Below are 15381 nucleotides of genomic sequence, written 5' to 3'. Positions count from 1 at the left end.
ATATATACTTTGCTACCTTTACTCGGCATAACATAATAAACATTCTTCCAAATAAAGCCACACTTCTTATTTAAGGATTTTTATACCTTCTTACAAGAAACAGAGTTGATTTCAGTAATAGAAATTTTTGCAGGAAGAAAATTGTTTGGTATACAATCTCTGGACCAGCCTAATTTGATTCGAGTTCTTGTTTGTTTTTCTCCCATCTTGTACAAACCAGAAAGTCCTATGAGTTTGAAGACTTACTGCAGTCTTCCTCTGAGAACAGCAGGGTGGACTGGTATGCACAGACTAAGTTGGGGCTTACACGCACTTTATCAGAGGAGAACGTCTATGAAGACATTCTAGGTAAGAGGCCCACGTGCAGTGTGTGGGGATGAGTTTGTCTGTGAGAAAGGGGAGAGAGTGCTGGAAGCGCACACACACACACACACACACAGAGTCTTGAAGACGTGTACGCAGATGAATGAGACAGCTGGGAAGGGTGTGGGAGGGGGACCCACGAGGGACATGTGAGAGCATGGGGCCAGAAGGGGAGTGGAAAGGCTGCTGAGGAACAGCCACGGGGGCAGCACGATGCAGTGGGACACACTGGAGACATGGAGTCTCGGTGGCCGTGATTGAATCTCGACTCTGCTCTATTGATGCTCGTATGATAATGAGCTGGGGACTGAACTCCGCTGAACTTCGGTTCTCTCATCTGTATAATAAGGATGATGACAGCTACCTGGTAGGGTGGGGGATGGGAGAGAATGGGATGTAAAGTACCTCGTGTGTCACAGATGCTCAGTAAAGTGTAAGGATTACTGAATGAAGGAAAACTCGGGCCACCACCCTCTCCTGGAATCTGTAGGAGTGTGGCTGGCAGTAACAGGGCATCAAAATTCAGACTCAAATGAATGTCTACTATTAAAACATAATGTTGGCCTTAATTCTTTTAAATTCTAAAGTGGAGCTCAGATTCACAGAGTTTGTTTGCATTTAAATTAGTGAGTCACATACTCTGTAGGGAACATCACAGTTTCACTGAAGTGTGAACTCAGCCCAGCATCTGCTTGTTGGGGTCGAAGGCGGTGAGTCAGGGAAGAAAGGAGCTGGTAAGAAGGAGAAACCCATATGCGACCACATGCAAGGGGCAGGTAGGGCATATACACACATGCATATGTGCATGTAATCACCAATAGCAGAGAAAAAACTCCATGGTGGGAGGAAACATGAGACCTGAAGAAGGCGCTTATTTAGCTGAGCTATGAATTTCACCATAGATGATCTGAATTATAGTATCCAGGTTGTGGAGATGGGTTGCTGCCAAAGTAGTAGGCTTCCCAAGTCCAAAGTGGGTATGAGATCTGGTCTTCAGTGTGTACCTGACAGGGAAGCTCTCAGAGACAGAGAACAGAAGACCCCGCTGAAATAACAAGGGAGTTTGTTGGCTTATATGACCAGAACTGGCCTGTTCTCCCCGTTTCTTATCTCTTGGGTTGGCTCCATGCCCAGCAGGTTTCTCATGATCTCCATGACGGCTGCCATCAACTCCCTGGGATCTGTACCTTTTGGTTGGGAAGGAGAGCCCGTGTCCTGTACCCAACAAAAATCCAGGGGTTCACTGTGACTCTGACTCTGACGAGACCGGTTTAGGTCCCTTGTTCACCTTCGCAGCCCAGGAGTCCCATGCCTTGATTGGCGTAAGCTTGGGATAGGAGCCCTTCCCTGAACTGGACACTGAGGCAGGGACTGGGAATACTCAGATTGGCTAAAGCACTGCAACTCAGAATGGAGTTAACTCTGTACATCTAAGAATGAGGACATGGGAAGTTACCCCAGTAAAAATCAGGGTCCAAGAGGAAGGGGATGAATGGATAGCAAGACATCAGACATCCCCACAAGGAGAGACCAAGATGTTGGGTAGATATCTGATAAGGAAAACTTCCTTAATGTTCCCAGTTCCTGACTTGTTTCCTCTGACCACAGATCCGCCAATGAAGGAAAACCCTTACGAGGACGTTGACTTACATGGTCGCTGCCTGGGGAAGAAATGTGTCTTGACCTTTCCTGGTTCTCCCACTTCTTCCATTCCTGACACACCCTCCAAGGTATGAGTCCCCAGGGGAGCAGTGTGGGGAGAGGGGTCCCCAGCACGATGGCCCTGAGCAGCCTGGAGTTCTGGGTTACGCTGGAATGCCAGGCCACCCTCACTGCTGGGCTCCTGGATGTGCGTATCAGCTGCCTGCCTGCTCTTCTGCCTCTAGTTTTCCTGGAACCCCTCTGCTCAACCAAGCATCCTAAAATAATATTTTAGCTTCTGGGTCAAACTGAGTAAATAAGATAGTACACCCATATTATACAACTATAAAGGAGAATGTCCTGACCTAAAACAAAGTCTAAAATATAAGACTGAAAGTTCTGGTGCAGAAACAGTACTTTTATAGCATGCTACCATTTGTGGGGTTTTAAATAGAAAAATACACATATATGCCAACTCATATATGTTTGTGTATGTAGAAGATTATCTCTGTACGGAAACCTAAGAATGAGTAAGTGGCTACATCTGTGGAGTTGTTGAGTCCAGGTCAAGGTAGAAAACTGACATTTTTTACAGAATATCCTTTTGAACCTTTTGGAATTTTGTACTATGTACATAGAGATAATACAACTATAGTCATGTACATGATAATTTCAACGCTTTGCCTATAAGTCTGAGTTCATATTCCTTAGCTTGGCATTAAATAATCCTTCATAACTGATCCCTGGGCACCCATTACTATTGAATTTCCTACATTTCCTACATACAAAACTCCCCTCCAGCAAGAGCCAATTAATTGCCCCTCTCATATTAGAGGCCCAGGATTGGCAAACGTTTCCTCTAAAGGACCAGAAAGTAACTAGAGAATCTCTGTTGTAACGACTCAGTGCTGCCATTGTACTGCAAAGCAGCCATAGACAATGTGAGACAATATGCAAACCAATGAATGTGCCGTGTATCAGTAAAACTTTATTTATGGACACCAGAATTTGAATTTTGTGTAATTTTCACATCATGAAATATTACTTATTTTCTAATCATTTGAAAATATTTTAAAGATTTTGTTTATTTGAGAGAGAGAGAGTATGAGCAGGGCGGAGGGATAGAGGAAGAGGGACAAGCAGACTCCCCGCTGAGCAGGGAGCTCGACATGGGATTCGATCCCAGGAGCCTGGGATCATGACCTGAGCCGAAGGTAGATGCTTAACCAGCTGAGCCACTCAGGCGCCCCTCCAACCATTTAAAAATGTAAAAACTGTTCTTGGGTCATGGCCTATATAGAAACAGATGGTGGGCCAGATACGGCCCACAGGCTGTATTTTGCCCACCCCTGTGCTAGGTCATTTCTACGTCTGCCCTTGGTTCTTGCCTTTCTCTCCCCATCCTTTAGCACCCAGATCAATCACTTCAGGAAGCTTCTAGGCTATTCCAGCCCCTGGAACTTCTTCCTCTGTGGGCCAAAGTGTTCATTTTATACCAAATTGTGTATACCACCTTGTGATATCTCTTACTTTGATGATTTGAAATCTGATTTAAGTCATAGAATGTATCTTAAAAACATCTCCCCAGCTACATTATGAATTCCTCAAGTTCCTCAATAATATGTTTCTTTGTGTCCCCTATACATAGTTGTTATACAATGTATAGTTGTTCAAGAAATTAAGTAAAGGAAGGCCAAATCCAGGCTGCAAGTATCAGTTTAAATCCCACTGCAGGGATCTATTTCCAGCCTAAGAAAGGAAGCCACGTTCCCCTCTGGGCCCCAGGTGAGGACAGCATTTCCTGGCGCGTGGGGGGTCTGCACAAGAGGCATGCCTTTTGTGCTCAGTGGTCACACACAGAGTCTTTCTGCCACAAGTCTTCCTGAAGAGAGTTGAAGGTAGAATCCATCATGAAGGGTGGATCTCACCTAACCAAACCAATTCCTGTCATTCTTGCCAAAGCCAGTTAACTGCTATTTTGCTCTTCCTATGGAAGAGTGTTCTCATGAATAATCCAGCACAACAGATCATTAGCAGACAGTTCCTACTTGCCTCTGAAATGTGTTTTCATTGGCTACAGATGCCTTCAACATTCAGGAAATCTTTCATTTCCCATAGTGGATCAGCTTGGCTTAACAGAAGGAAGGCTGTCACAACTCGGTCTGCCCCTTCACGTCCCACCTTGCTTTCCCCTGCTCTCCCCTTCGTGCTGGGAAGGCACTGCTCGCCTCTTAGGAACAATGAGCAACATCTGCCCACAGCAGCTGTGCGCTCCGAGCCGGGTGCTCCTCCCTAATGCCAAGAACAAGGACTTAACAGCCCTTTTCTTCCCCTTCCTGCCAAGCTAGAGCAAATCCCGGTCCTCTGTCACCAGAACAGCTAAGCACAGTAGGTAACCACGTCAAGAAGAGCTTGAGGTCCAGATGCAGCGATCCTGCAGAAGGACAATCCGGTTGCCCAGGGTGTGTGTCCGATTGCCACCGATACATGCAGGCTGCTTTCAGCCCTTCACAAGTCATCAGCAGGACACGGTGTCCACGCTCGTTCCTCTGCTCTCCCACGTCTGGGTGTCTGGTTGGTGCCCCCATTCTGGGGGACAGCTGCAGACTTCACCACTTCCTCTGTTTAGCTCATCAAATATTCATGGAGCGTCTGCCACATCTGGGCTACATCTGGGACCTTAGACTTTACCGAAGCAGTCCCTCTGTGGCGACCTCCTCTGTCAGTCTCCAAAAGATCCTATGACATCTTTTGGGATTTTCATTTAATAAGATCGTGCCCAGTCCCAGTACAGAGGTCAGGGTCAGCTGGACAGACAGAAAGGAGCAGTTGTGCAGTTGGGGGCAGATGCTAATGCTTATCGACGCACAATGCAAGCTCCTGAGAAGGGGCCATTTTCTGTCCTTGCTTTGTGTTACCCACCATTCCCACACCTAGAATAGCACAGTAAATGTGGTAGGAACTAATTTTTATAATAAAGGAAATCTAGGCTAACACGAGACTTTTTTTTTAAGTGAGTTCCACGCCCAGCATAGAGCCCAATGTGGGGCTTGAACTCACGACACTGAGATCAACACCTGAGCTGAGATCAAGAGTCAGACACTTAACCGACTGAGCCACCCAGGCGCCCTGAGGCATTTTCTTTCTTATGTACTGACATGGAAGACATTAGGGAACAAAACGTATCAGTAACTAGCATTCTCTGGTTGCCTTGAGAGCCCACCCACACCATCTCCCACCAAAAAATCGTACATCACTTAGCCGTAGCTACAGAGAGGCAGTTATCTGGTCAAGTGTGCAAGTTCTAGAGTCTTGACGGCCTGCATTCAGAACTTGCCTAGACCACTTGCTAACTGTGTGGCCAGGCAACTGATCTCATCTACATGTGTCAGCTTTGTCGTTGATAAAATAGAAACAATTATAGTACTCTCCTCTTAGGGGTCTTCTGAAGATTAATTCATATTTGTAGGGACTTCTGGGTGGCTCAGTTGGTTAAGTGTCTGCCTTTGGCTCGGCATGATCCCTGGGTCCTGGGATCGAGCCCCACATCAGGCTCCCTGCTCAGCGGGGAGTCTGCTTCTCCCCCTCCCAGTACTTGTGCTCTCTTTGTCAAATAAATAAATAAAATCTTAAAAAAATAATTCATACTTATAAGCCACTTAGTCTAGTACCTGCAACATAAGTACTATTTCTGTGTGTTTGGTAAATATAGAGAATTAGGCTTTTCATTTTATGTTCTTTTTAAAAATACCCTTATTTCGGGCGCCTGGGTGGCTCAGTTGGTTAAGCAACTGCCTTCGGCTCAGGTCATGATCCTGGAGTCCCCGGATCGAGTCCCACATCGGCCTCCCTGCTCAGCAGGGAGTCTGCTTCTCCTTCTGACCCTCCCCGCTCTCATGCTCTCTCTATCTCATTCTCTCTGTCAAATAAATAAATAAAATCTTTAAAAAAGAAAAATAACCTTATTTCATCTTATCACAGCATTCTCATCACAAAAGGTGTTTTAGGGGTGCCTGGGTGGCTCAGTTGGTTAAGCACCTACCTTCAGCTCAGGTCATGATCCCGGAGTCCCAGGATCGAGCCCCATGTCCAGCTCTCTGCTCAGTGGAGAGTCTGCTTCTCCCTCTGACACCCCCTTCTCATGCTCACTCTCTCTGTCTCAAATAAATAAACAAAATCTTTTTAAAAAGTTTTTTTAAATACTGAAAAGTGTAATGAAGAATATAAAACTCATCCAAAATTGGGGATTTTTTTTTTCTATAATGAATTGTTAGTGTGCATGTGTGTGTGTGTGTACATAAAAAAGACTTGGGGCGCCTGGGTGGCTCAGTCGTTAAGCGTCTGCCTTCGGCTCAGGTCATGATCCCATAGTCCTGGGATCGAGCCCCGCATCCGGCTCCCTGCTCGGCTGGAGGCCTACTTCTCCCTCTCCCACTCCCCCTGCTTGTGTTCCATCTCTTGCTGTGTCTCTCTCTGTCAAATAAATAAAATCTTAAAAAAAAAAAAATCTTTTAAAAAAAAAGACTTGGGATGATATATATATACTTTTTGCTGGTCTTTTATATTTATCCTGAGTATTTCCCCACATCATTAATTTCTTTTTAAAAACAATTTTTATTGTCTGTATGGTATTTCATTGTTTAAATGTAATGTTTTTCTTTACATTAGTATAACGTCCCAATTGTTGAAATGTGCATGTATGCCTTCTTATGTATTTCTATGTGTGTTTATGGAAATATGTGTACCTGTGGACGTATATGAAAAATGTGTATATGCTTGTGAGAATGACACCTGAGTCCTTGGAGGAGGCCTCTATAAAAGAGAGTAGGGGGGCACCTGGATGGGTCAGTCGTTGGGCGTCTGCCTTCGGCTCAGGTCGTGATCCCAGCCTCCTGGGATCGAGCCCCGCATTGGGCTCCCTTTTCTGCAGAAAGCCTGCTTCTCTCTCTCCCACTCCCCCTGCTTGTGTTCCTGCTCTCACTCTCTCTGTCAAATAAATAAATAAAATCTTAAAAAAAAAAAAAAAGTAGGAATGAGGTTGAGAGAGGTAAGGAAGAGATGAGATATTTTGTATCAAGGACCCTTTTAGTCTCCTTACATCACTGTTTCCTGAGGCAATAAGACAGGGACAATGCAGGACAGGAAGGAGTTAAGCCATCAGCCACCATTCTCAGACGAGAAGGGTGAGTGAACCCTGGCTTAAGTCCAGGTCAGTTCCCTCTAGGGAGGCACGTAGTTTCCCTCTCCTCCCCACCAGGAAGCCCCCTGGCCAGGGCCCATCCCACTCGGTTCCCTGAAAGAACTCATGAAGTTTCAACAGAGAGTTCTTGTCTGCTTTTCTTTCTTGGACACCACAGATCTTTTGCTGGGTCCATCGTGAATCCAATATTTATAAGATTAGGGAGACTCTATTTGCCTCTGCAACAAAGTCAGGCCCCTTCCTAGAGGTTGTTCCACAAAGACACAATGGGAATGGGCATATATTATCATCATGAGGCTTTCTGATCAAAAGCTGGAATCCTCTCTGGGCCACAGCCTGACATAATCATCCCTAGGGTCCTATAGTATCTTTCCTTTTAATACTATATTCAGGTTTGGCAAACTACTGCTGGGTGACTGGTTGTGTAAATAAAGTTTTTCTGGAACATGGCCACGCTCATTCACGTACATATTGTGTATGGCCGCCTTTGCAATGCAGTGGCAGAGTTGAGTAGTTATGACAAAGCCTAAAATATTTACCGTCTGGCCTTTAAGAAAAAGCTGGCTGCCCCCTGCTAAGTCTTAAGAGTCACACCCTCACTCGCAAAGGCCTTGCACAGACAGTTCGATGCCATCGTTGCTGTATGATCTCCATCTGTTTCGCTACACTCGCTCTGAGCCACGAGCACTCTCTCTGGTCTAATTTTTTTTAAAAGATTTTATTTATTTATTTGAGAGAGAGAGGAGAGAGCACACAAGCATGAGCAGGGGGAGGGGAAGGATCAGAGGGAGAAGCAGGCTCCCCATGGAGCAGGGAGCCCGATGCGGGACTCGATCCCAGCACCCTGGGATCACCACCAGAGCCAAAAGCAGACCCTTAACCGACTGAGCCCCCCAGGCGCCCCCTGGGCTAATTTGCTCTTCCTTCCTTCCATGCCTCTTCTCAGATTGTGCTGTCTACTTGAGAACGCTCTACCCCCAGAGCCCAGTAGGTCCTCTGTTACCAGTTAAGTAGCAACTGAAATTCCACCCCCTCATGAAAGCTCCCTGGACATTTGGGGGCTACCCCCAGGACCCCGTTCTCTGGCAGTGTCACCACGGAGGGGATGCAGCCCACACAAACCCAGCCCCCACCAGGGCTCTGGACACCCTTTCGAGAGCTGTGTGCCATGTTTTGATATCTTTCTGTTTTCTTTCTTCTCAGACCTTTTCATAGGTCAGATCTTTGAACAAATACTCTCACAACCTAAAAGTCTAATGAAAACAGATAACTGCTTTTTGCCAAGAATTTGATAGGTGATTCTAATGCAGTGAAAGAATTGGGGCCATTCCTTGGATTTCACTGCAGATGGAATTTGGTCTATAAGAAAGATTGTCGTTCTTCCTTCTTTTTGTGCTGGTTTAATTATTAAGATGCCCATAGTGAGCAAACCATACTGGCTTTTTAAAATTTTTTTTAAGATTTTATTTATTTGTCAGAGAGAGAGAGCACAAGCAGGGGGAGAAGCAGGCTCCCGGCTGAGCAAGGAGCCCAATGTGGGACTCAATCCCAGAACCCTGGGATCGTGACCTGAGCCGAAGGCAGACACTCAGCCGACTGAGCCACCCAGGCGTCCCCATACTGGCTTTTTCTACTTAGGGCTTGTGGTGCTAAGCAATTGATTGCTCCTTGTAGACTCATGATACAAACATCAGAGCAGGCCACTTAGGAAGGCTAGGAGTCTTTATTCCCAGAAATCTTTAAAAAGAAAAGGTTCTGGAGTTATTGTTATATGCTATTCAGAACTATACAAGAATTGAGAAATCAGTGGAACAGAATAAGACTATTCTATAAGAGTTTAAGATGTAATAGATGTGGCCTTGTAAACTGATAGCAAAAGGCTCATTTATTAAACGGAATAGGGATAACTTAGCTTGGGGGGAAAAATCACTTTAGACTAACATACAATAAAATAAATTACTGATGGATTAATGAATAAAATATGTTCAAAATAGACTAAGAAAATCCAAAAGAAAATGGAATTAAGTACGTATTAAACCTCTAAAAAGATATAGATTTTTCTAGAGAGACAAGATTAAATCAGTTGCACAAGAAAAGATGAACAGATTTTCATATATAAAAATTTCACATGATCCAAAAAAAAAAAATACCATGGGAAAAACACTCCTGCAGCAAAACTGACAAATAGTTCATATCTGTTCTATATAAAGAGATCATTCAAATTAATAAGAAAAACCCTGGGATTCCAAAAGATAAATGGGCAAAGAACATAAATAATATACTAAAGAGGGCTACCTGGGTGGCTCAGTCGGTTAAGCATCTGCCTTCAGCTCGGGTCATGATCCCAGGGTTCTGGGATCGAGCCCTCCATCAGGCTCCCTCATGGGGAGCCTGCTTCTCCCTCTCCCTCTGCCCCTCACCCTGCTTGTGCTTTCTCTCAAATAAATCAATAAAATCTTTAAAAAAATAATGTGCTAAAGAAAAAAGCAGTTAGCATATTAAAGTATGAAAAAATGTCCATTTTATGTGAAAAACTTATATATATATATATATATTTTTTTTTTTTTTTTTTTAAGATTCCTACAGGTGGAATTGCTGGGTGAAAGGGTGTATGCGTTTGTAATTTTGTTGACACTGCTCCATTGCCTTCCATAGACCTGTACCAATTTCTAGTCCTACCAACATTGTATGAAAGTGTGAAAGGGACTATTTCCCTCACTGTCACTAATCCAGTGAGTTCCACTAATCCAGCAAATTTATCTTTGCTAATCTTTGAGTGAAAAATGTCTCTTTTTTTTTTTAAAGATTTTATTTATTTATTTGAGAGAGAGAGAATGAGAGACAGAGAGCACGAGAGGGAAGAGGGCAGAAGGAGAAGCAGACCCCCTGCCAAGCAGGGAGCCCGATGCGGGACTCGATCCCGGGACTCCAGGATCATGACCTGAGCCAAAGGCAGTCGCTTAACCAACTGAGCCACCCAGGCGCCCTCTTTTTTTTTTTTTTTAAAGATTTTATTTATTTATTTGGCAGAGAGAGACACAGCGAGAGAGGGAACACAAGCAGGGGGAGTGGGAGAGGGAGAAGCAGGCTCCCCTCAGAGCAGGGAGCCCGATGCGGAACTCGATCCCAGGACCCCGGGACCATGACCTGAGCCGAAGGCAGTTGCTTAACCAACTGAGCCACCCAGGCGCCCCGAAAAATGTCTCTTTGATGGAGTTTTAATTTTCTCTTATGAGTGAAGCTGAGAATCTTTTTCTATATCTATGCATCATTGTATTTCTTTTTCTATAAATTTTCCATTCCTCTTTTTTTTTTTTGCCTGTTTGTCTTCATTAATTTATAGTATGTATTAGAAAAATAAGTTCTATAAGTTGCAGGGGTTTGGGGGGTTTTTTTGTTGTTGTTCTTTTTTTTTTTTTTTAATCAGTTTTCTGTTTGCCTTTGATCTTAAAGTAGCTCGTTTTTAGAAATTAAACACTGAGCCTTAGGGATTGAAACTCCTTGTACAAGAGGTACTCAGCATATCAGCAGCAGGGTCAAAGCTCTGCTTAGGTTTTCTCCCTCCCAATACAGTGGGTCTTGGTTCCCAGAACACCTGATTTGTCCAGATAAGGGACTGAGCCAGTGAATTCCCACTTGTCTAAAAAGAGAGACTGGATTGGGGGTGCCTGGGTGGCTCAGTCGGTTCAGCGTCTGCTTTTGGCTCAGGTCATGATCCCAGGGTCCTAGGATCGAGCCCCACGTCGGGCTGCCTGCTCAGTGGGGAGTCTGCTTCTCTCTCTCCCTCTGCCCCTCCACCCTGCTCATGCTCTCTCAATCACTCTCTCTCTCTCTCCCAAATAAATAAATAAAATCTTTAAAAAGAAGGAGGGAGAGAGACAGGATTGGATCTGCATCCTTTAGCAGAGACAAACTCAGCATACCCTGGGAAGAGAGACCAAGCTTTCCCTCTCGATCTCCTGGTCTGTATCACTGGCACCCCCAGCTATCTCCCCCTTAGGCCCTTTGTATTTACTCTTCTTTTCTCCTTTCCCCTCCCAGCAGTCATTGGCCAAACCTGCTTTTTTCCGGCAAAATTCAGAGAGGAGGAACTTCAAATTGCTGGACACCAGGAAGCTGAGTCGGGATGGATATGGGTCCCCTTCCAAAATCAGCCCCCCCTCCACCCCCAGCAGCCCTGATGACACTTTCTTTAACCTTGGAGACCCACATAATGGCAGGAAGAAGAGAAAGATACCCAAGGTAAGGCTTGCAACAAGCTTTGTATGCAGATTTGCACTCCCCCTTCCCTGCAAAGGAAGGCTGCAGAGGAGTCTGGGCAGAGAACAGAATCCTGGGCCTCTTCTACCTGCTTCATCACCAGGTAGACACCATGAGCCAGCGGCTAGGCTGTCTGGGCCTTTGTCATAATAATTCTTGTGGTCCTGTAGCCTTCCCCTTAGCCATTCCTCTCCCAGCCTAACCTCTCACTATACTCGCGATCCCAGACCATGTTTCCAATGACCGCCTCAAAAGGCCAGTTCCTCCTCCTTCCCGGCCTCAAAAAGTAGAGCTCCATTCATCACACTCTGACTCACACTTTGGCCAACACCAGCTGCAGAGGCGGTACCATGTGGAGCCTGTGCTCTGAGGCGGCACTTGTCAAAAATACATCTTTTCTGGCTCTTTTCAACTCAAAAGGTAAAACATGCCCAGGGGCAGATGTGCATCCTAATGCGTCTGCTATTGATTGGATTCCCTTTTGCTCCGTTCCAGCCCTGCTGTGCTGGTCCCTCTTCAGTGGCCACTTTGGTACCAACTTCCGATGGGAACTTCTAGAGCAGGGATTCTTCATTTCAGAGTACATGGATGGATGGATGGATGGGATTTAGGGGTCACGAAACCTGGAAAATTGTGTAAGACTTTGTGTGGAGCATTTTGGGGATGGAGGCAAGAGGGGAATATTGTCTGTTAGGTTTCATCTGATTTCTCAAAGTGATGCATTGACCTGAAAGTCATGGGACGTTTACGAGCTGGTTCCTCCTAACAGTTTGGTTAGTCAATATTTTGAGCTATAATTTCACCCCTACCACACCCGTCCCCAACTTTCTCATTCAAATGAAGTTAAGTCACTTGCCCATCAGAATGCATTCTGAAGAGTAAGGGCGGCTAGGGTCAGGTGGTTGAGAAAAGACCTGTAACCTGCAGCCTGGTCAGGGTTTTAGTTGGAACAGGAGAAAAGATGTCTTCCTTTGTTTTGCTGATGAAGGGCAGACAAAGGGGCTAGGACAGGAGCCATGGCTCCTCCCCCTTCAGGCTCTCCAGGTTCGGCCTCGTCTGGCCTGGGGCCCAGGGTGTGGAGCGGGTTGCATATTGATTCTTTGATGTTTGCTGAATGAGCTCCACTAACACATGGACCCCCGTCTCTTTCAGCACAGATTCACTCCCATGTCTCCCCTCGGCTGTCCTCCAAAGTCGCTGTCCTGTGCCATTGTGGTAGCTGCTCCAGGGGCCCCCAAAGTGTGGTGTCTCTAGCCACTCCCTTAACTCCCCTTCTGCTTGTTCTGGCACATTCCTAGGTATCTGTAATGTCAAAATCCTCAATTGTGGGATAATTTAAAGTGGCCATTAACATCTATACTGCCAACCTCACCGTCGTTTTAGCAAATTAAACAGGGATGATCAGATGAATTAGCTGTTGCGTTAAAAGAGCTTTAACACAATTCTAGGTTTGAGTACATGATTCTTTTTTTTTTTTTTTTAAGATTTTATTTATTTATTTGAGAGAGAGAAAGCACATGGGAAGAAGGGCAGAGGGAGAAGGAGAATCTCAAGCAGACTCCCTGCTGAGTGTGGAGCCCAGCATGGGGCTGGATCCCATGACCACGAGATCATGACCTGAGCTGAAATCAAGAATCGACACTTAGGGACACCTGGGTGGCTCAGTCGGTTAAGCGTTTGCCTTCGGCTCAGGTCGTGATCCCAGGGTCCTGAGATCAAGTCCCACATAGGGCTCCTTGCTCCGTGGGGAGCCTGCTTCTCTCTCTGGCTCTGCCCCTCCCCCTGCTTGTGCACTGGCTCGCTCGCTCTCTCTGTCAAAATAAATAAAATCTTTAAAAAAAAAAAAAAAGAATTGACACTTAACCGCCTGAGCCATCCAGGTGCCCCCTAGTACAGAACACTTTTAAAACAACAAAACTTAACTCCAGTTAAAGTATAATTATGTGAGAGCATGTTTAAAGTTTTTCTCTCTGGGAAAAATCTTTTAAATAAAAAGGAACAGAGATTTATTGACTGAAGTGTACATGGCTTCCACTTATTCCATGACCTGATTTAAAGTGAGAAGAACCTTCTCTGTCATGACATTTGTACTACTCACACAGCACTCATGAATTGTCTTGTATGATAGCTATGAATGCATATTGGTCCTTGCAATTAGCTTATAAACTGCCTGAGAACAGATGCCATGCTCCATATATCTTTTTACCCCTCACAGCTTCTAGCAAAACCCCTTGTACATAGGGGATGCTTAGTATTCATCCAACAAATTCCCTATCAACAAATACTTGTTGAGTCCCTACCAGGTGCCAGGCGCTGTCCCAGCCCATACAGGTACTCTTACAGCAACGAACAGAAGTGACAAAGATCCCCACCTGCATGGAGCTTACGTTCTAGTATTCACTATATTTTAATAAGTGGAAGGATGTTAACTGTATTGTAGCTGTCTTCTTTCTAGTTAATTTTGGATATTGGGTGAGAGGAGGCTGAATGGGTTTAAAAATCCGCCCCCCCCCCGCAAAAAAAAAACACAATTTGACCTAGTTAACTCATTTGTTTATTTATATATTTTTAAATTGTGGTAAATATGTACAAGATAAAAATTGCCATTTTAACTATTTTTAAGTGCACAGTTCAGTAGCATTAAGTACATTTACACTGTTATACAACCATCACCAGCATCCATCTACAGAACTCTTCATCTCCCCAAACGGAAACTCTGCACCCCGTTAAACCCTAACTCCCCATTCCGCCCTCCTCCCCAGCCTCTGGCAACCATCATTCTACTTTCTGTCTCTTTGAATTTGCCTATTCCAGGTACCTCATATAAATGAAATCATATAATATTTGTCTTTTTGTGACTGACTTATTTCTCTTAGCAGAACATTTATGCTTTAGCATGTGTCCAAATTCCCTTCCTTTTGAAGGCTAAATAATGTGCCATTGTATGTACGTACCACATTGTGCTTACCCATTCATCCTTTAATCGACATTTGGATGTTTTCACTTCCTGGCTATTGTGAATAATACCAGCATCTCATTTATGCATTGTCTTCTTCCGTGGGAAATGGGGTTAGCATTAATACTCCAATGGTTAGGACGTGTGTAAGAAGAAAAGAGAGCCAGTTCAGGGCTATGAGCTCTCAAGGGAATGGCTGGTTCGTAAGAACAAAAATAAATAACTGCCGCACGGGAGGGGTTTGGTGGTGAAGGCAGAGATCGTTCAGATAAGGCAAAGCCAGCACAGGGCTGGGGACGAGGAATTCACAAAGAGAGCTGGCAAGGCCAGGGCTGGGCCACCTGTCAGGACCCAGAGTGTGTAGGTGTCCAACCATATGGCAGGGCAGTGTCTTACCAGTTGCAGAGCTGGAGGACCAGGGCCCAGGCCCACCACAAGGAGACGTGGAAGATGAGCCACCTTCCTCCACTGGCAGTCTGTCGCTCTGGCTTGTGGGGAGGAGCTGGTGAGCTACTTCAGGGAGTGGGACAGAGAAGTGGAGGGCAGAGCCAGGGAGTGGCACCAGCTAACCCACCGCACCCGCCTGTGTGCCCATCACCTAGTTTACTATAACACATCCTCTCTCCAGTTCTTCCAATGCCAAAAAGAATATAAAACTTTTTAAGGCAGCTTTCAAACACAGCTCCCCTTTATTTATTTTTTTAAAGATTTTATTTATTTATTTGACAGAGAGAGAGAGCGAAAGAGGGAACACAAGCAGGGGGAGTGGGAGAGGGAGAAGCAGGCTCCCCGCTGAGCAGGGAGCCGGATGCGTGGCTCGATTCCAGGACCCTGGGATCACGACCTGAGCTGAAGGCAGACGCCCAATGACTGAGCCATCCAGGCGCCCCCCACTGTTTTTTTAAGATTTTATTTAAACACAGCTCCCCTTTAAAATCACCTGTTGGGGGCTCACTAGGAG

The 15381-nt window shown here is 45.2% G+C and overlaps 1 protein-coding gene across 4 annotated transcripts in view; it reads left to right on the top strand.

Moving 5' to 3' along the window:
* DENND2A (DENN domain containing 2A) overlaps positions 1–15381 on the top strand; it is a 96630-nt gene that overhangs the window by 40265 nt on the left and 40984 nt on the right. For 3 of the 4 annotated variants that reach the window (XM_035021231.1, XM_035021232.1, XM_035021235.1), the window contains exons 4-6: positions 221–348; positions 1972–2093; positions 11246–11446. In XM_035021231.1, coding sequence (XP_034877122.1) covers positions 221–348; positions 1972–2093; positions 11246–11446 — 451 coding nt within the window. The remainder of the gene's footprint in view (positions 1–220; positions 349–1971; positions 2094–11245; positions 11447–15381) is intronic. The other variant, XM_035021233.1, reaches the window with a different exon arrangement.

The sequence above is a fragment of the Mirounga leonina genome, unplaced genomic scaffold (genome assembly GCF_011800145.1).
Source record: "Mirounga leonina isolate KUSES-001 unplaced genomic scaffold, KU_Mleo_1.0 Mir_174, whole genome shotgun sequence".
In the NCBI taxonomy this organism is placed as follows: domain Eukaryota; kingdom Metazoa; phylum Chordata; class Mammalia; order Carnivora; family Phocidae; genus Mirounga; species Mirounga leonina.
The sequence above is the reverse complement of the archived record's forward strand: the minus strand, read 5'-3'. Positions and strand labels throughout refer to the sequence as shown.